Raw genomic sequence first — 21,894 nt, 5'->3', positions numbered from 1 at the left:
CGGGGTAGTGGACATGGTTTTGGTAATAAGAATCTTTGGCTTAATGTATTCTCAAATGTGTCTAACCCTCTGGTGAGTGACGAATGCTTCGCGGCTGAAGTCGTTGACGGGTTGAACCCTCACAGTGGTGAGGATGAGGCCACAGAGGAGTGTGCTATTTGTTGCAGGAAAACAGTTGAGCATGTCTTGCAGTTACAAGAAGAAGAAAGAGAAGTGGAGCTGTATGTGGCAAGTATTGGGAAACCGCCATGGTCTCAACAGGTGGAACGGTTACCCGATACGATTGATTCAAAATTATGACGGTCATTGGAGAGTCCGCCGACTGTTGAATTGAATGAGGGACTTTACCGGCCATCATCGCAGCAAATTTGGAAAACGAGCAGGAGGAAGCGTTGGTGGAAGTCCTGAAAGAGCATAAAGCGGCGATTGGTTGGACGATAGCGGATTTGAAAGGGATTAGCCCATCCATTCTCATGCATAAAATCATCACCGATCCTGAAGCAAAACCCGCTCATGATGCATAGAAAAGGTTGAATCCGAATATGCGGCAGGTAGTGAAGAAGGAGGTTTTGAAGTGGCTTGATGCAGGTATCATTTTCCCAATCTCAGATAGCACGTGGGTAAGTTTGACACAAATAGTTCCAAAAAAGGCGGGTATTCAGATAACCCGTAATGAGAAAGATGAGGAAATCGCCACCCGATCGGTAACCGGGTGGCGGATTTGTGTGGATTATAGGAAGCTAAATGCGGCAACATCTAAAGACCATTTTCCATTGTCGTTCATTGACCAAATCATTGAGAAACTTGCAGGTCAGAAGTTTTATTGTTTCCTAAATGGCTATTCGGGGTATAATCAGATTGCTATTCACCCAGATGACCAACATAAGACCACTTTTACGTGTCCATATGGTACTTTCGCATTTAGGCGAATGCCTTTTGGTTTGTGTAATGCCCCGGCCACCTTTCAAAGGTGTATGATGAGTATCTTTTCAGATATGGTCAGGGATTCACTTGAAATTTTTACTGACGACTTCTCGATTTTCGGATCATCTTTTGAAAAATGTTTAACCGAATAAACTAAAGTTTTAAAAAGATGTGTGGAAACGAACTTGGTCTTAAGTTGGGAAAAGAGCCACTTTATGGTGCAAGAAGGGACGGTTTTGGGACATGATATCTCAGGTAGGGGGATTGAGGTTGATCAGGCAAAAATCCAAGTCATATCTAATTTACCACCGCCTACTAACATAAAAGGGATAAGGGCATTTTTGGGTCATGCCGGTTTTTACTGACGGTTCATTAAGAATTTTAGTGTCATATCTAAACCGTTGTGTAAATTGTTATTAAAAGATGTGCCATTTGTTTTTAACGAAGAGTGTCTCAATGCATTTAATGTCCTAAAAAACAAATTGGTAGAAGCCCCGGTCTTGTTGTCATCTGATTGGTCACTTCCATTTGAAATCATGTGTGACGCGAGTGACTATGTGGTCGGGGCCGTGTTGGGCCAACGGGTGGATAAGAAGCCCGATGCCATATACTACGCAAGCAAAACCCTTTCTGATGCTCAAATTAACTATACAACTACGGAAAAGGAGTTTCTCGCGGTAGTATATGCACTTGATAAGTTTCGATCTTATATTTGGGGGAGCAAGGTAATTGTTTTTTCAGATCATAGCACAGTTAAGTATTTGATGGAAAAGAAAGATGTGAAGCCGCGCTTGATCAGGTGGATTTTATTACTCCAAGAATTTGATGTAGAGATCCGTGACAAGAAGGGAAGCGAAAATGTGGTGGCGGATCATTTGTCAAGAATTATGGGACAAGAAGAAGAGGAGAAAGACGAGAAGGCTATTAATGAGGCTTTCTCGGATAAACAATTGTTTTCTGTTTCAACTTTGCCATGGTATGCTGACATTATTAATTTTCTTGTTGCAGATACGATCCCGGAGTTTAGGCCAAAGAAGAAGAAACAACATTTTCTCTCGAAAGCAAAACACTATACATGGGAAGATCCGGATTTGTTTAAAGTTGAAGCGGATCAAGTGATAAGGCGGTGCATACCGGAGGAGGAGATGCGGAGTGTGTTATATCATGCTCACTCTTCACCTTGTGGAGGCCATTTCAGCGGCCAAAAGACGGAATATCGAGTGCTCGCATGTGGATTCTATTGGCCTACTATATTTAAGGATGCAACAGCTTTTGTGAAAAATTGTGTTAGACGCCAATAGACGGGGGGTATTTCAAAGAGGGACGAGAAGCCCATGCAACCAATCCTCGTTGTCGACATCTTTGATATTTGGGGGATTGATTTCATGGGTCCATTCCCTAAATCATTTGGTAACCTATATATCTTAGTGGCGGTCGATTATGTGTCTAAATAGGTAGAAGCAATCGTCACCAAGACAAATGACCATATCGTTGTTTGTAAGTTTTTCCAGTCTAATATTTTTTCACGGTTTGGTGTTCCCCGCGTTATCATTAGCGATGGGGGTTCACATTTCAAAAACTTCAATTTTGGCAAACTACTTAAACGATATAGCGTAAACCACCGCATTGCCACTCCATATCACCCTGAAACGAGTGGGCAAGTGGAGATTTCTAATAGGCAAATCAAAAAGATTTTACAAAAGACGGTAAGGCCCGATCGAAAGGATTGGTCAAATAAACTAAATGATGCTTTATGGGCTTACCGAACCGCTTACAAAATGCCTATTGGAACCACTTCTTACCGGTTGGTTTACAGAAATGGTTGTCATTTACCTGTTGAGCTAGTCCATCGTGCGTTATGGGCAATTAAGAATGTTAACCTAAATTATGAGTGTGCGGGTAAACAAAGGAAGTTGAATATATGTGAGTTGGAGGAATTAAGAGATGAGGCTTATGAGTGTGCATCCGCATATAAAGACAAGATGAAGAGGGTTCACGATGCTAAGCTAAGAAGAAGGACGTTTGAGGAAGGGCAACGAGTATGGTTATATAACTCAAGATTGAAACTTTTCCAGGGAAAATTGAAAAGCAAATGGACAGGGCCCTATCAAGTCAAGAGAGTTGGAAAGTTTGGAGAGGTTGAGATTGAAGATTTTGATGATCATCTGAGGCAAGTGGTGAACGGTCATCGATTGAAGCCTTACTTGGAAGATGCGGATTTGAACAAAGAGATACATGAGTCGGAAGTTTGCTTTTTGGCAGACGAGCCGACATACTCGGTTGATTAAAGAACCAAGGAATGTCGAGCTGTAGACATTCAATTCAGCGCTTACCGGGAGGCAACCCCGCATTTGTAAGTTTTATTTTTGTATATTGAGTCTAGTTAGTTAATAGTCTTCCTCAAATCATGCAGTGTGGAGCAAGGATCGAGTGTGGGGAAGCGAGCACATACGTCGCTAGAGGGAGCCCCAGGTACGTGCGTAAGTGGTATGTGGCGACCGACGCAGGTGGCGGAGGAAATTAGCTCCAATACCACACAAAAGATTCATTTTTTAACATAAAAAAAAATTCAAAAAATCAGTTCATTGATAATGCATCTTCGCGTATCGCGAAGATGCTAAAAAGTCAAACTGCCAGTCAAAGTCAACAGTCAATGGTCAAACTTGCATCTTCGCGTATCGCGAAGATGCAAGGCCGAGCATCTTCGCGATACGCGAAGATGCGCGGATCTGACGAAAAATTTTTTAAAAACTAGATTTCACCATCACTTTCAACCTATCAATTCTATCTTAAACCTATCCACCACTTATCAAGAATCCGGCCACCACTACCACCTCGCCGGTCACCACCGTCACCACTGTAAGTTTCATTGTCTTTTTTCGTCAAGTACATTTAGCCCGATTGAAAGGTATGTGTTTACATTTGTTTGCAATTGGTTTGTTTCTAGTTTGAATCGGGTTTTTACAGAGATTGTTTATGGGTATGGAATACATGTTAATGGGTTGATGTTTAGACGGGATTTGCGGGTATAGTTACACGGGACATTGACGAATTTTTCCGGTTGGTTTTATCGGATTATATGAAGTTTGGTAAAAATTTTATATGTTTTTGGGATTGTTAGAGATATGTTTTTGTCACTGGAATAATTTTCCGGTGAATTTTCGAGTTAAGGTTTGGAAAAGTTTATCAAAAGTTTGTGTCTGGTATTTGTCGGTTTGTTAGGTATGATGTCGGGAATGTAATTGGTTAAGTTGTGGCTTTGCTTGTGCAAGTTTTGAGGAATTTAGGGTGTCTATTGTTTGAAAAAAAAATAAAAAATTAAAAAAATTAAAAAAAATAAAAGTTGGTATATTTATGTTGCCCGGACTTACTTGGTATATTTATTTGCAGATGTCGAGGAAACGGTCAAAACAACAAGTGTTTGACAACACTTCTCAGCAATACACGCGCGCCGAGATTAGATATCCCGTCCACGAGATCGAGGTTTTTGGAGCTCCGGTTGAGGATATTACTGGGGGGAAGATGAGGACCACATTATTTTACGGTTTCTTCCCGGTACTCCTGAGTATGAGTTATTTCAGCAGATTAGAAATTTGGAGTATTCTGGCACAGGACGTTTGACTGGGCGGTGTTGGAGACTATTGTTCAGGTTTCGAGACTTGAGACGTTGTTACCAGGACGATGGAGGGATATATTGAGTTTTGAGCAGAAACAGTATGAGGAATTAGTGTATGAGTTCTACTCCACTTTCAGGTATGACCCAAAAGATTTTGACGAGCCCTACGCAGTTAGTTTTGCGTTGGGACGTGAGTTATTCCAGTTCTCGGTACCTCGGTTTGCGGTAATTGCGGGTCTTTATATGCGCCATGAAGTTGAGGCTCCCGAGTTTCGGGAGAGTATTAGGGGGTTTACCACTGGATCGACTGCTTCTCGGCGTCATTAGATTTTGACGAACGAGTTGGCGACATTTTGGAGTACAATCGGGGATGGTGCTCATTCGAACAGTGTTGTGGCTTCGCAGATTCGGGACCCACTGAACCGGTATCTTCACAGGGTGGTCACATCGACATTCACGGGTCGACGTTCGCGAATGGACAAGTGTAACAATATTGATTTAATGTGTTTGATGTCTATGATTGGCGGTATGAATGTGAATTTGGCCACATTATTGTTGAGTTCATTTGGTAGAGGAGGTCGGAGAGCGAGTGCGGCCACAACTCAGTTGGCGTTAGGGCCCGTGATTACGAGGATCGCTCAGTTTTTGGGGGTATTTGGACGTTATCCGGTGGAGTATTTGACAGAGGGGCCGGATACTGGTGTAGTGACGCTTGATGATGCCCAAAACACGAGCATTATGACTTATGGTGATCCACCGCGCATGGCGGATGTGCGGACAGAGGGTAGTTCGAGAAGGCACCGTACAGAGAGGCCACCTGCCCAGTCACATCGGCGACGACAGCCGAGTCCACCAGCAGCACAACACTCGCAGCCCATGACATTGGACTATATGTTCGATCAACAACTACAGATGCGGGATGAATTGCATGGGTATCGAGACGAGTTTCGAGGGTATAGAGATGAGTCGCGGGGTTACTTCAGAACCATGTTTGAACGCTGGCATATTCCATTGCCAGCTACTTTGCAGCCGTCGCCGCCTACTACCAGTGGTTTTGACATGGGTGGTTCTGGGTTTGGGCCTGGACATGAGTATGGAGCTGGTGTTAGGGGATCTGGGTATAGTAGCTATGGTCAGTATAGGTCAAGCGATTTTTACTATGCAGGTGTTGGAGGATCGGGAGCTGGTGGTGATGCTGATGATCAGGAGGATGATGATGATGATGAGGAGTAGGAGTTGATGAAAGTAGTTGTCCTGAGCCATATTTTGGTTGTTTATTTTATTATGTTTTCATTATAGTATGGGTTGTACTGATATTATTATTATTATGCTTATGGGCAGTATGGGTGGTTCGGTTAGGATATTTGATGGAATTTGTTTTTGTGGGTAGTTGATTGTGTATATTTTTGATGTAGTTGAACTTTGTAGGTGTAGTTCACTATAAACCCTCACGAGACCATACTCGTCCACCCGGGCTACCGGGGGGTTTAAAGAGCTTGTTGCATATGCTAAATGCAACCGTGATTCCTACGAAAGTGAGTTAGGTCTTTTAACTTTTTACTCGTTTAACAAATTGGGTTATGAATTAATTAATCTCGGTTGGTAATTTAAAATTAATGGTTTTGCAAACGGTTTAAAACACCTATATTATTAACATTTGTGAGAAGCGTGCTTCTACATATTTGTGAGTTTGCAGATTTTCTTTTCAGAGACGAAGAGGAAGGTACACCGAGAGATCACTGAGGACACGAGAGTTGCACATGAGAATTTTCTTTTCTATCAGGTGATTTCGTTTTCATAACCTTATTTGTTTTATTAGTTTTTATGTTAAAAGTGTAATTGTATTTTTGTAAATTTAATAACCACCATCACATTAGGCCCGGTTTTTAAAATTGTCGAAGTGAATTTTAACCCCGTCCCTATTTTATGTCTTAAACTTTAAACATTGAGGACAATGTTTGTCTCAATTGTGGGGATGGGGGAGAAATTGAAAATTTAAAAGTTTTTATGTTCCTTGAATTAAGATTTTTGCACAATAATGGAAAATGATAGAAAAATTGGGGATTATTTTTCAAAATTATTACATAATATGAGATAATAAAAACAGGAACACACTTAATTTGGGATGTGTCGGTGGCCCAGCTGAAAGTGAAAGACTTTTGAAAATGTAATAAATGTGCCTCTAAATTAAATCAGGAAGTCTTGTGGGTTCTCATCTGAGGAATATAGAAAAACTGAAATGTGTAAGGTAATGGATAAGCACCAGTGTAGGGTAAAGCCTTGTAAATTTCAAAATTTAATTTTATTGACATATTAAGCAAGGAGCATGAAAAAGATATAATAGTAAAAAGGATCCAATAATTTAATGTGTCTCCCTCTGGAATAGTGACTTGGAGATGACATCTATGGATGAGGATGAGAATAAAATAAATAAAAATCCAACAACCAATGTGTTTTCTTTCGAGTTGGTAGCTTGACTGATAGGCCTCTGGGTGAGGATTGATGAACGTTAATGAATAAGGACCAACAGCTTACATGCTTCTCATTGGGCTAGTAACCACGGTGAGAACATCCATGGGTGAGGTCTAAAGTATGATAAAAATGCAGAATGCTCGATTAATTCATATGTGTTGTCCAATAAATTAAATTTTGATAGTTACAAGTTTTTAGGTTACACTGGTAGAAATAATCTTTATGATTTTATCTGTGCTTTGACATGCCTGAAACAAATTAGGTGGATTTGTGATTTTAGGTGTGAGACCCTTAGACTAAATGTTAACTTGAACTTAAATCTAACATGATTAGAGGTCTGAATTATCGGCGGTTGGGTTTAAGTGGACAACAATATCGGCAATCGCGGTTTTTGTGTTCTTTGTGCTTAATTAAGATAATCTATGAAGTATTTTGAGAATGATCTATGATTCTGATTCCATTGCAAAGTCTTTTTCGGGACGAAAAAGGGTTAAGTGTGGGGATGTGATGGTTGGGTAGAAGTTAGTTATTTAAATATATTACTTAGTTATATTTAGGTTAATAAACGAATGAACAATGGTAATTCAAGCGTTGTTTATGTGTTTCAGAACATTGGAGGCTATGGAGCTTAACAAGGATATTTACGGGCTTGGAACGAAGATCAAGAAGTGAAAGATTGGAAGTGCACACATCACGGGACATTCAAGAAAAGAAAAAAATAAAATCTGAAATTTTACATCTTCGCGATACGCGAAGTTGCATAATGGCGGCTGCGACTATGTTGTCCTTCACGATACGCGAAGAAGCATAACTGGACATCTTCGCGATACGCGAAGATGCTTATGTCGACCTAATATTTAGTTTTCTCCCTATATAAACCCCTTAGCCTCCCCATTCGTTTATCATCGACTTCCAGAGGTAAAAGAGGCTGCTTAGGACGATCTTCCATCATTCCAAGGCTTCCGGTTCGTGTCGGGTTTGCATGTTCATCCAAGATAAGTGTATTTACGTTATGATCATGTTCGGCTAAGTGCTTTGTTCATTCTAGGCTAGGTTTTTGTGTATTTTAACTTCTGACCAGAATTGTATGCTTAATGTTTATGAGCTTGATTGAGTTATTGCTTTAGTCTTGCTTAAACTATGATTGATTATTTAAACAACTTGTGTTTGAGATTATTGATTGATGCATTATTTGTTTGGTTGTGTTTATCAACATTTAGGGTTTGAACTCTTGTGTCATTGACTAGTTATCATCAAATATTGTCTCTTAATTGGTTTTAACAAACATAAGTTGGTAATTAGGTAAACCGAGTTTCATTGTGTCATCAATTCGGTTAGGGTATCGTTTGACATCACAATCCAACTATTAGGTTTAGTAATTACTGTGTAATCAATATAACCGAATCTGGAATTAAGTTGAATGTCACATTAACCAAACCTAGAATGAATGTTTTTATTAATATTATTCACAAATCGTTTTTAAGTAATTGTTAGTTTTTAATTAATCCTTTTTCTAAAAACCGCTTGACATCGTCTGTCCACCTTAGTTTAATAATTAATTTAGTTATAATAAACTTGCACTTTCCTTGAGTCCCTGTGGAGACGACCTTACTTACCCATACTTATTATAGGTATTTAAGTCTTTAATTAATTGTTTTTGAGTAGACCACGACAGCCTACGTCATCTCCCACTTGGCCAAGTGATCATTTGTGATATGCATAAGTAAGTTTGGCCAAGTTAAAACCCTAATCAAGTTTCACATTAAAACTATAGCAGATAGTTACAGTCATTCGAATTGAAATTAATTCGAGACCCCCAACAGTCATACTAGCGTTTCAATATAAAACACTTAATCATAAAACCAAAATGACTTAAATAAACCCTTTAATGTACAATGTTTAATTTGTACAGATTTGTCTATGGATCATTAAGTGCGCATAAACATTATGATAGACAAAATAAAGTATTGAGGAAATCATATTAATTCATACACACTATATGCTATTATACAAGGTCTCTATTAATACCCATCCTCATTATAAGTTCTCAAAATCTCTAGGTAGGAGACCTTTAGTTATTGGATCCAATAGCATATCTTTAGTGTTAAAGTATTCGATACAAAGGTTATTTTCCTCTATTTGTTCTTATACGATTACAAACATTTATGTTGTATCAAAATATAATTCAGCGCCACTCGAACTGTTACTGATCGAGAAACTAATGCAACTGAGTTATAAAAGTAAATCTTCAATATTTTATGGAGTTAAAAGTTTTGAGTCCACTTATAAGATTTATTAACAACATCCCATGGCGCATTGCATTGTACAGCACAACGTATTCAACTATGTTTATGAAGGTTGTTAACAATAGCATATGACTTCTCCATAAATTTAGTCTGCCCTCTTGCATAACATGTACCCCAAAGTTGATTTTTCCTTCCTCTTACTATGGAAGCATAAGGTATCAATCTCATTTGGTCATTCTTAACCTCTATTTTTGAACATGAAAACAAATTTATTATCCTTAAATTTATGGAGCTACTGATGGAGAGCAACATTACATGCTATATATCATGCAAGAACACGATAAATATAAGCCTTTTAGGACAGACATAATATCCCATTAGTATGATCTCGGTGTATTTCAATGCCATGTATGTGGCTTCTTTGAGATCCTGGTGTCAAAATTATGCGAGAATAATCGCTTTGACTCATGCAATAAATCTAAGCTATTACTTGCCAAAATGATATCATCCATATAAAGAACAAGTATAGCAAAATTTCTCCCACTCGTTTTGAGGTAAGTGCATTGATCAATATATTTTTTATAAAGTCTTGATTCTTGACAATCTCATCAATCTTTAAGTACCACTTGCATGATGCTTGTTTACATATTGAGTGTTTGTAATCTTTGGGCTTTTAGAGCCTTCATGCTAAGTTATGAACGCATCCTTATATGAGCTGCTATTAAGGAAAGTGGTTTTGACATCCATTTGATGTAGCTTTAAGTAAAATGAGCTGTTAATGTCATAATGATCCTCAAGAAACCATTAAGTGATAAAGATGTGAAGGTTTCTTGATAATAATTCCCTCCTCTTAAGTATAGACTTTAGCAACCAATCTTGCTTTATAGTGTTCGACATTTCCATTCGGGTTTAATTTGGTTTTGTAAACCCATTTACAACCAACAGGTTTATACTCTCAGGTAACTTAACCAATTCCCAGACATCATCCGAACTCACGGAGTCAAGCTCATAAATCATAGCCTGATTCCACTTAGAAGATGGATCACTACTAATGGCTTTATTAATTATAAGGGATTGGATCAATAGTCTTTCTTAAATCCGAATCAGCTTTATTAAGGTAGGTTACGTAATCATCAATATTAGTAGGCCTTTTAGACCTTGATGACCTCCTCAACTGATTTTTATGTTCAACAAGCTCGTTTACAGGTTCATGGGTTTGGACTTGCTCTTGTAGGTTTAATGTGCCATCATTCTTTAGATATTATGAGCATTAATTTATGAGAAACCATGAGGAGGATGCAGTTATTAATACAAGAGTGTAATAGGAGGCAAAGTTGAAGAGCTCGTCGCCCCTCCTCTTGCACTTCTTGTAAGTTAAAACTTCACTTTCATTGCTCTCACTAATCTAAGAGTTCTCTTAAAAACTCAGCATGATAGGTTTCTACAATGCAAGTAACATGGGAAGGGAAATTTAATCTAAATCGCTTTAATACTTCGGGATATTCTATAAAGTAGAATTTGACGGTCCTCGTGTCAAATTTCTTTTGTAAAGGATTATAAAGTTTAGCTTCGGCGTGACAGCATCATACCTTAAACTTCGATTCCTTCGTGTCCAAATCTCTAAAGTAGTTGTAGAGACAAACTTAGAAGGATCCATATTCAGTATATGAACTGTTATCTTTAAGGCTTTAGTCTTACTTTCTCCTTTGAAATTTCCCTTCCTCTTAGGTAAGTTAGTGGTAGTGGCCTAAGCAAATTCTAATTCGTCTAGCTTCAATTGTTTATCCTCTTGTACACACACTTTATCAACTCACTTATTGAACATTTGTCTATAAGAGTGTTATAGTTGAAAAAGCATAAAAATGTGCTTGAAGAGAAGTAATTATAAAGTACACTAGAAAACCAGTGCTCATTTCCGTGTCTAATCCCATTAATTTATGGGACAAGTCACTCATCATCATTATGTGCCCCCACACACCACTAACTTCACATATTTTGAAGTGACAATCTTCATAATTAGAGTATAGTTTTAGATGGAATTCTTGATAACCATTATAGATGTTCACTTTGACCTCTCCTATTTTACATTCTCAAGTTTTTGATTTACAGTACTTTCAGCAGCAAAAGCACTGCGTGCATCACATCTTAGGCATAATCAAGATCTAACATTCCAAGAGTCCCTCCATGTGATAAAGTTTTTCCTGTCAGTAGTTCAATCCAGGGCTAGGACTAAAAGTGGATACCATATTGATATAAACAGAAGAGTTAACTTTGCTAAATTAGGGATAATCGATTAAGACAGACAAAATATATATTGAAGATAAAACCTATTACAACACCAAATTAATAGGCTAAAAGTAAAGTAATATTTGAATATTGGCTTTGCGTTGGCTATGACCAAAATTCAAATGTGATGAACTATTAAAGTAAGGTTCTACATAAATTTTGGTTTCGCGTTGGCTATGACCAAAATTTAAATACTATGAACAAGTTAAAGTAATGTTCTACATGAACGTTGGCTTCGCGTTGGCTATGACCAACATTCAAGTATTATGAACAAATTAAAGTAGAGTTCTACTCGAACTTTGCTTCACGTTAGCTTTGACCAACATTCAAATATTGTGAACGTACATAATTAATAGTCTCTCAATGTTCCACATATAAATTTGTGAACGTACCAAATTTATATGTTATGAATAAATATAATAGACAAACCTGTTGTATATGAACTTTAGCTTCGCGTTGTCTTTGACCAAAACTCATGTATTATGAGCATATGTAAGTAATAAAGTAAAGCACATAAATAAAAGATAACACCTTTGGGCAATAAATGAAATAAAATATATATATATATATATATATATATATATATATATATATATATATATATATATATATGTATATATATATAAATTAGTGTAACAATTCATTATATGTATCATCAAAGAAGTAGTTGTTAGGTTTATATTGTTTTGACAACACAAATAATTACATAAATTGGCATTATTTAAACTTCAATGTCAAACCTCCCATTGGTTCAATCATTCAATCTTTTTATTAAAGTTGCCACTATTATAAATAATTTTATATTGCATAAGGAAATTTTAATGTATGTGAAACTTCTAACTTACATGAAATTAGTTATGCAAATGTTCAAAGTTTCGTTGGAGTATTGATGCAAAAGTTAAGCCATTCAAAATAAAATAAGGTATGCTAAAAGTATGTGTATATATATATATAGATAGATATATCGTATAAAAGTTATGCAGAAGTAATATATACAAAAAGAGATCACATGGAAATATGAGTCAGTTCATGGATAATGACAATTATAATGTTGGTTTTCACCTCATTTATGGGCTACACAAAATTTATTTTATTCCATGCAAGAATAATAGTGTATGGACATAACTTCACATGGACGCTGTAAATTAAGTACGTATAAAACACTGATCAAAGTGTAAGTTTATGTGAATATAATGTGTCAAAATTTAAATCAATGGTATCCAAAAATCTTACAGGTATTAATGAAATTTACATAATGACCGATATATATTTTTTTATTTTATGGCCACGAGCAAAATTAAGTTAACATGATAACCAAGTACTTTAGACCATGTGCAAATTTTGATGGAAATTAATTTTAGACAGTGAATTGAGAAAAGCCATATGATAACTAAACTCCATCCATAAATAAGTCAACTCATGTGCGTCGGATGATATGTCTAAAAGAATAAATGACCCTCACAACTAAGCTTTAAATTTAAAATGAAAATCCTAACCACACACAACCGGCAAGTGTACCGGTCGCAAGTAGTATAGACCTAGGAAGTCCGAGTATCAAACACGAGGACACGTATAAACGCTAATGATCACTAACCCTACACAAGACCTACCCAAGAATAATATTTAATTGATTTTGATTTTTATTTTTTTTTTCTTTTTATAAAATAATTTAACTGGACTACCTATACTGACTGACAAAAGTTACCAAAAATAGAAAACTTAATGGATAACTAACTGTGTTGACTTTGGATGGAGAAAAACGTCTACCAAGGCATGAATCAAATTGTAGGTTAAACAAGCAAATGGATTGGATGATATCAAGACACCGATTCCTAAAGATGACACGACTAAGGATCGCTCAGGCTCACTGGATTACCTCTCGGTCTCACTCAACAAACCTTAACTACTCTTAATCGGCTAAAACGACCAAACCGGAAAACAATTGTTAACGCGTTCTAATATTGACTCACCTCTCGGTCTCACCAACACTCGACCCTAATGGTAATGAATACTACACAACCAAGGATAGAGGAACAATTTAATTTAAAACAAAATAGATCAACTAGTCGCTTAAAACACCTAAACAGGACAAGAAACAAACAAGCTCAGATATGTGAACTTCACTGATTCTCTTCCTCCTCTTCTCCTTTTCTGCGTGGCTCCTGATTTCTCTCTTCTTCTGCTGCAGAAATGGGAATCCCTTTTCTGCTTGTTCCTTCAAAAACTTTGAAAGATCATTCCTCAGTTGACCAGATGGTTGACCACTTACTTGATTGTCATATAAAGTCAGCTCAGCCATCTTGGTCAGTTGGTCTGTTGTAAAGTTTCTCAAATCATCTCTGAAGATGATGAGATGTTCTGCTTCATCTTCAGTCACAACCCTTAAGGTCTTCGATCTTTTGTCAAAGTAGAGATGTGTGGGCAAATTCAAGTTTCTTGGCTGCACAGGCCTCACACTCTCTGACCTCTGGGTTCTGCTTGAGCTCCCCATTTCAACTTTCTTAATCTTATCAAGACCCTCTTCAACATACCATCTCTTTATTGTATCTTCTGTTTGCATTAACAGTCTTGACATTTTTACTCCCTTTTTGTGGAGGGCATTCATCATTTCTGCATGAACTTCTTGTTCTGCCCTCCTTCTGTCTTCCTGCAGTTTCCTCTGTGTTTCAAGATACATCCACTGCTCGCTGTGGTATATTTCCATTAGCTCAGCAAGAGGCATGTTCTGAAACTGTTCTTCTGATATCCCTTTCTCCATCACAATTTTCTAACATTTCCATCCTTTGAGGGTCCTCAAACCACCTCTTTGCTTCTTGATCTATCTTTTCTTTTTCCTCCCTTTCCTTCTGTAATCTCATTTTTAACTCCTGCTCTCTTTCAAACTTTTCTCGACTTTCTTGATCTTTGTGAGAGTCTTTAATCTGTTGAATCCTTCTTTTCAGTTCTTCAGGAGAGAGATTTATCAAGAAGTTGTAGCTGTAGCCATACAGCTGAAGGAATTTAATATCTTTGTGTTTTGACTTTAAGGACTCATATTCTTCTTCATCTTTTTGTTTCCTTTCAGTCCTTTTCTTGCTACTGTCTGATTCTTTGAGTTCTTTGTCTTTCTCTTTCTTCCTTTCAGACACCTTTCTCACATAGTCAGATAGATTCTCCATGAGAGCCCTTTTGTACAAACTATCAATCTTGTCAAATGGTTGTAAGTTCAGGAAAGCAGGCTTGTGACCAACCTTTATCAAAATTCTCTTTTACCTTTCCTTACTCTCCAACCCTCAGCTTCTTTTGCCACATCCTCTTTAGTTAGTCTTTGAACATACAGAGGATCATAACCCAAGCTGATCAGATATTCAACATCTTCATTTGTCTTTTCAGCTTCCTTCAATTCTTCCTCATCTTCACTTTCACCATCCAATTCCACCACTTCTTCAAGGTTATGAAGAGCCTCAATCATTGGTTCATCATTTTGTTTAGATTGAGCTTTTCTTCTTTCTTCTAGCTTGTCTCTCCTCATCTTATACACCATTTTCTTCACAGATTTTTATCTTTTGGATTTTGGTGTCTTAATATCAGTTGTATCTTTCCTTTTTAAACTTGATTGAGTTGGAGTGGATGTATCAGGCTACTCCACTTCTGTTTCTGGTTCTTCAATAATTATCTCCTCATCCACAGACTCAGATTCTTCAATAACATTTTCATTTCTATGAGTTTCTTCAGTTTCTTCAGTGACCTCTTGAATGATGGGTTCACTTGGTTCAACATGTTCTTCATATCTTGATTCTCCTTTCTCAGATTTATAAACTTTCGTTGAGCCTTTCTTGCTGCCATCACAATCTCTGGGTGATATCTCTCTGGATTATTCAGAATCAGTGTAAGATCCTTCATTATAATCAGTTTAACCATTGTGCTTGCTGAGACTTCGATTGTTTCATCCTTTTCTTGACTAACTGGTCCCAAACTAATTTCTAGCTCATTTATCTCAGCCTCTTCAGGCTCAGTGATCAAAGGCTCTGCAGCCTTTTCTTGTTCAGGTTCTTGTTGATCAACATTCAAATTTTCTTTCAAGGCATCAATTGTAGCCTTGATTGCTTCATCAGCTTCTCTTAATCTCTTCTCATCATCCTCCTCTTTATCTTTCATTTTAATCAAGGCTTCTATGACCTCCTGAGGAATTTCCTCCTCCTCTTGAATCAACTTTTCCCTTTCCAGAGCTTCCAACTCTTCATTCATCAATTCTATAGCTGTTTTAACGGATTTAGCCTCAGCCATGTCTTGATCAACTACATTTTCTTTAAACAGAATGTCATCAGACTAAGTTGTGTATTGAGGCAGGGGGTGTAAGTCATCGTCTGTAAGTTCAACCCCCTTGCACTTTTCTTTCCTCTTTAAATTTTCTTTTTCAGTTTTATCTTCTTCTTTATCCTCCCCCTCATCCTCTGATTCTCCATCATCATATGCTTGGTTTAGCATGTTTAAAGCATCAGATGGTCCAACCTCCTCTTCAAGTCCACCTTCCTCTTCAAAACTAATATTCTCCCCATGTTTTGGTGCATCTGAGGTCTTCTCAACCTCAGACTGGCCCTCAAGAGTTTGAATTTTCAATAACGCCTCCTTCAGTGCAGCTTCCAGAGCTGAGTTCTTTGCAGCCAAAATGGCATTCTTCTCTCTTAGCAATATGTTCTCAAACTCCAGTTTGGCTATTTCACACACAACATTATAAAGGTTTGGACTTGATTGTGGGGTTTCAGCAGTAGGTTTTGGAGCTGGTTCATAGAATGGTTCAGTATCTTCAGTTTCAGGGGATGGAACTGTGTATGGTTCTGGGATTTGGGTTGGGAGAGTAGGTTCAGTTGGTTCTGTAGTAGGTTGAGGATGGATAGGTATGTCTTGTTCAGTTGGCTTAGTTGAGATGGGTGAAGAACGAATATCAGCATTATCAGTTGGCTCATGAGCTTCTTGACCAATTTCATACACAGTCTCGTGAACTACCACCTGTGCATCAGCAGCATTATCAATAACCATCGCATCTCTTCCATCGGCACCATCATCATCATCGTTATTAATATCATCAACTTCCTCATCACTGTTGCCAGGAGTCCTCGGTACATCAATGGCACCCAGGGCAGGTACGAATAACCATGGGAGTACATCCCAGTCATCATTCTCAATGAAGTTACTCTGAGCATCCTTCATACGTTTGCATATGTTTGAGTCTTGCAACTTCAAAATCTGCCCTGTTCTTTGAATGTTCTGGTAAGGCTCTGTTTCTTTGAATGTCTGGTAAGTCTTGCAACTTCAAAATTTGGATACATCAGAAATCGTTGAGTAACATTCTTCTCTGCATTGGAGATCATCCCTTGAATAACAGATAACCTTGGTGAAGTCAATATCATTTGCCAAGAAGTTAAGACAAAAATCACACTCAAACTTTGCAATAATTAAGATTTCAAGTTAATGAAATCATTCCGTTTGCTCAAGCTTGGGTTTGAGGTGAACAAGAGATCAAAATCCAGTTGAAAAATTTATGTCAATTCATTGGAAAGATCTCAACATGGGATCAGATTGTCCAATAACTGTCACACCACTTCATTTTCAGCCGTATTATGAGTTAAGTCAGGCTGACATTAGGTGTATGCTCTTAGCATGATTTTTATGACTTTTTGTGATATACTTAAGATTCAATTTGTTGCTTGACTAAGAATGGTCACATTTTAGACTCTAGTTGCTCCTTATCTCATCTCAAAGCTTATTTAGATTTCTCCAAATCACCCCGAATTGACTTCAACCCCCTGATGCGTTGGTCAAAAATAATTTGTATTTGTCTGAGCAGTTTATTTAATTTTAACATACATAGATATCAGACCATAAGGTTGAACATTGGACTTACAGGCCATCCGGACTTACATGTCTTTCATTCAGAGTGTTTAGGACTTATTTGAATGCCCCACTCTTGTAGTTCTTTTAGTGCCCCTTAAGGTCATGATACATTTATTTATCATTAAATGATTTTGAAGCATATATCATCTTCTTTTTCACGCTTTTTCATTTGCTTCATTTTCTGTTTATGAACTTTCAAATATATATATATATATAGCTATTTAGTATCTGCTTATAATTTGATAAATTGTTTTTGGTAGACCAAAACATCAACAGGCTCGTGTATGATTGGATAATAGCCTTTCTGCCTATCATTTGGAGAGATGTGCAAGGAAACATACCTTAGTTTTCAAATGAATCATCACATAGATCACTGCACTCATAAGAAGAGGCTACACAAATTGTCAGTTTGCTAAACAGAAATCTTTTAAGCCTATAATCCATGAGTTAGGAGATTAGACAATATACTTTCATTTCCCAAATTAGTTGGATTCAATCTCCACTAAAAAAAGCACTTTTCACTCCTGATTAGGAACTTGGATAATGTTATCATCTCTCTTGTATGATCATCAAAACCGTGTTGCTTAATCAAAAACTCTTTACCATTTAAAAACCATTTTCCTTTTGAAAATTCAGTTGAAGAACAGTGATTTTAAAGATGGTGGTGTCATCTAAGCATTTGTAATGAAGCACACACTTTCACATAATCAAAACACAGACTTTCAGATAGCACAGAAACAACAAAGCATCACTTAAGTCTATCGAGCCTGCTCAGAACTTCATCGAGCATGCTCGAAAATCTATCGAGCAACCTTGGAAGTAAATCAGTTTAATGATTGTGCTCTAGAGACTTAAATTTGTGCTCGAGCAGTAAGTTACAAGGAATAAGTTTATCCTGAACTTCCAAGGATGGATTTTTTGTGCTCGAAGAGCATTAAACACCCATCTTCCACAGAAGCATGCTCGAAACACTTGTAAAGTTTTCAAGACTGCTTCCATGCTCGAGCAGTTGAGCAATGACATCTGTGCTCGAGTGACTTAGAATAGTCTCACTGAAGCCTATGCTTGTCCTGGAAGAGCAGTAAGCACATCATCAAGCACAGATTCATGCTCGAAGTACTTAGAATCATAAAAATTCATCATGCAAGCATAGATTCATGCTCGAAGTACTTAGGATCATAAAAATTCATCATGCAAGCACAAATCAAAGTATTAACAGCTTTAATTCTCAAGATTATTATAAATTCCACACAAGAACAGTCACAAACATGATTCATGCAATTTAAGTAATCATTCAAGCATAGCAATGTCATCATGCAAACATTTAAAGTGAGTAACATTGATCATCAGTAAGCACCTCACTTAAGCACAAATCCTAAATTAAACCTCATTAGCATTAATCATTCCTAGGCATTTTAACAGAAAGTGAAACCTGGTTTTATCTAATGGTTTGGTGAACAAATCAGCCAAATTATCATATGGGTCTACCCTTTTCATTTCTATAAGCCCTTTTTCCTGACAATCCCTAATGAAATGATGTCTAATTTCAATGTGCTTAGTTTTAGAATGTTGGACTGGATTCTTAACAATGAACATAGCAGCAGTATAATCAATTAAAATAGGTGTGAGTAAGAAATTCAGACCATAATCCAGCAGTTGGTTTTGAATCCACAGAACCTGTGCACAGCAAGCAGATGCAGCAATATACTCCGCTTCAGCAGTAGAGATTGACACTGTGGTTTGTTTCTTGCATTGCCATGACACGAGTCTGTTTCCAAGAAACTGACATCCTCCTGAAGTTGATTTTCGACTCATGTTGCAACCATCATAGTCACTGTCAGTGTAAGCCATCAAATCAAAGGAAGAGTTCTTTGGATACCAAATTCCCAAGTCTGGTTTTCCTTTCAAGTATCTGAATATTCTTTTCACTGCTAGCATATGTGACACCTTGGGATTTGCTTGAAACCTTGCACAGACATACACATCAAACATAATATCTGGCCTAGATGCTGTGAGATACATCAATGATCCTATCTTGGCCCTATATTCATGCTGGTCCACTGGCTCCCCCTTTTCATCAGGTACCATTTTCTCATGTGTGTCCATTGGAGTTGACACTATATTGAAGTCTTGGCACATGAACTTGGTGAGAATCTCTTGCACATATTTTGATTGATTGATGAAAATTTCATCTGTCTTCTATTGCACTTGCAGTCCAAGAAAGAAATTCATTTCTCCCATTGAGCTCATTTGGTATTTGGACTTCATCACTTGCTCAAATTCTTTGCACATTTGTTCATTTGTTGAGCCAAAAATGATGTCATCCACATACACTTGCAGCAGTAGCAAATCTTTTCCCTTTCTTTTGTAAAAACAAAGTCTTGTCAATGGCCCCTCTACAGAAACCATGTTCTAACACATGAACTTGGTGAGAATCTCTTGCATGCTGGTCCACTGGCTCCCCCTTTTCATCAGGTACCATTTTCTCATGTGTGTCCATTGGAGTTGACACTGTCTTGAAGTCTTGGCACATGAACTTGGTGAGAATCTCTTGCACATATTTTGATTGATTGATGAAAATTCCATCTGTCTTCTATTGCACTTGCAGTCCAAGAAAGAAATTCATTTCTCCCATTGAGCTCATTTGGTATTTGGACTTCATCACTTGCTCAAATTCTTTGCACATTTGTTCATTTGTTGAGCCAAAAATGATGTCATCCACATACACTTGCAGCAGTAGCAAATCTTTTCCCTTTCTTTTGTAAAAACAAAGTCTTGTCAATGGCCCCTCTACAGAAACCATGTTCTAACACATGGTTAGAAAGCTCACCATACCAAGCTCTTGGTGCCTGATGTAGTCCATAAAGTGCCTTGCTGAGCTTGTAGACTTTGTTTGGATGAATAGGATCTTCAAATCCAGGAGGTTGAGTGACATAAACTTCATCAGCTATCTTTCCTTTCAGAAATGCAGATTTTACATCAAGCTGATAGACTTTAATGTTCATTGATGCTGCAATGCTAGAAAAATCTTGATAGCCTCTAGTCTTGCAACAGGAGCAAAGACTTCTTCAAAATCTACTCCTTCTTCTTGTAGACAACCTAGAGCCACCAATCTAGCTTTGTTCTGAATCACTATCCCCCTTTCATCCTTCTTGTTTCTAAAGACCCATTTTGTACCAATTGCATACTTGCCTCTGGGCTTGTCCACCAAGTCCCACACATGTAAGTCTCTGAACTGAGCTAATTCCTCCTGCATAGCTTCCACCCAGCTGTTGTCCTTTAAAGCTTGATTGATATTCTTTGGTTCAACTTGGGATAGAAAACATGCATACAGGCAGATGTTTGCTCTTTCAGATGCACTTCTGGTAACTCTTTCATGTAAATCTCCAATTATGTTCTCTGTAGGGTGATTTCTTTCAACATATGTAGTTTGAACAACTGGTGGTACAAACACTTCTGCTTCCAGATTTGTCATATTCATCTCAGCAGATTCATCTTCAGATCTGACTTGATTCTCAGTGGAGTTTTGAACATGATTGAGTCCTGATGTAGATGCATCATTTCCTCCTAGCTGCAATGAGTCAAACAGGTTCTGCAACTGAGACATTTCTTCAGTCTGAGAGGGTTGTTGACTTTGGATGGGCTCACTTTCAATAACACTTGGACCTTCATTTGAGATTTCAAATGCAGCCTCTTGTCCAACTCTCTCTACATCATCTTCCTCTTGGATATTTCTACCAAAGTCAAAACCATTTGCTTCATGAGCAACTGAGGTCCATAGTTTGTCCAAATCAACTTGTTTTGCTTTTTCTTTTTCTTCAAAGCTGGTTCTGTACATACTATCATCCATTTCTTCACTATAAATTTTAAATGATTTGATCATTTTCTCAAGATCAAATAGCCATTTTGGACCCTCAGTATTGTTGAAATGGTTTTCATTGAAGATGATGTCAGATGATTCAATGACCACCATGTGCTCTTTCACATAGACTCTATAAGCTTTTGAATGAGATGAATAGCCCACAAAGAAACATTCCAGAGATTTGGACTGGAATTTGTTCAAGTAGTCCTTTGTGTTCAAGAGTGCGCATTTACATCCAAAAGACTTCAAGAACTTCACATAAGGCTTTCTCTGGTGGAGATTTTCATATGGAGTCTTGTTTTGAGCTTTGTTGAGTAGAACCCTGTTCTGCACATAACATGCAGTGTTTATTGCTTCCGCCCAGAAGGTAACAGGAAGGTTGGCATCAGCAATCATAGTCCTTGCAGCTTCAATTAAAGTTCAATTTCTCCTTTCTGCAACACCATTTTGTTCAGGGGTTCTAGGAGCACTATACTGCTGGAAAATACCCTTAGAAGTGCAAAATTCACTCATATCTCATTCTTGAATTCTGACCCATTGTCACTTCTAATTACCTTTACTTTTCTGTCAGGTTGATTTTCCATCTTGAGTACACATGATTTGATCAAATTTGG

The 21,894-nt window shown here is 37.5% G+C and overlaps 1 protein-coding gene across 1 annotated transcript; it reads left to right on the top strand.

Moving 5' to 3' along the window:
- Window positions 1-2,702: 2,702 nt before the first annotated feature.
- On the top strand, window positions 2,703-3,212 carry LOC143540542 (uncharacterized). The gene has a single exon (XM_077033572.1). It carries the CDS (start codon window positions 2,703-2,705, stop codon window positions 3,210-3,212), a length of 510 nt encoding a protein of 169 aa, XP_076889687.1.
- Window positions 3,213-21,894: the final 18,682 nt, after the last annotated feature.

Source organism: Bidens hawaiensis, unplaced genomic scaffold (genome assembly GCF_021521415.1).
Source record: "Bidens hawaiensis isolate Kalapana, Puna unplaced genomic scaffold, B.hawaiensis_p1.1 tig00012275_1, whole genome shotgun sequence".
Taxonomy (NCBI): domain Eukaryota; kingdom Viridiplantae; phylum Streptophyta; class Magnoliopsida; order Asterales; family Asteraceae; genus Bidens; species Bidens hawaiensis.
This window is presented reverse-complemented; position numbering and strand designations above follow the sequence as displayed.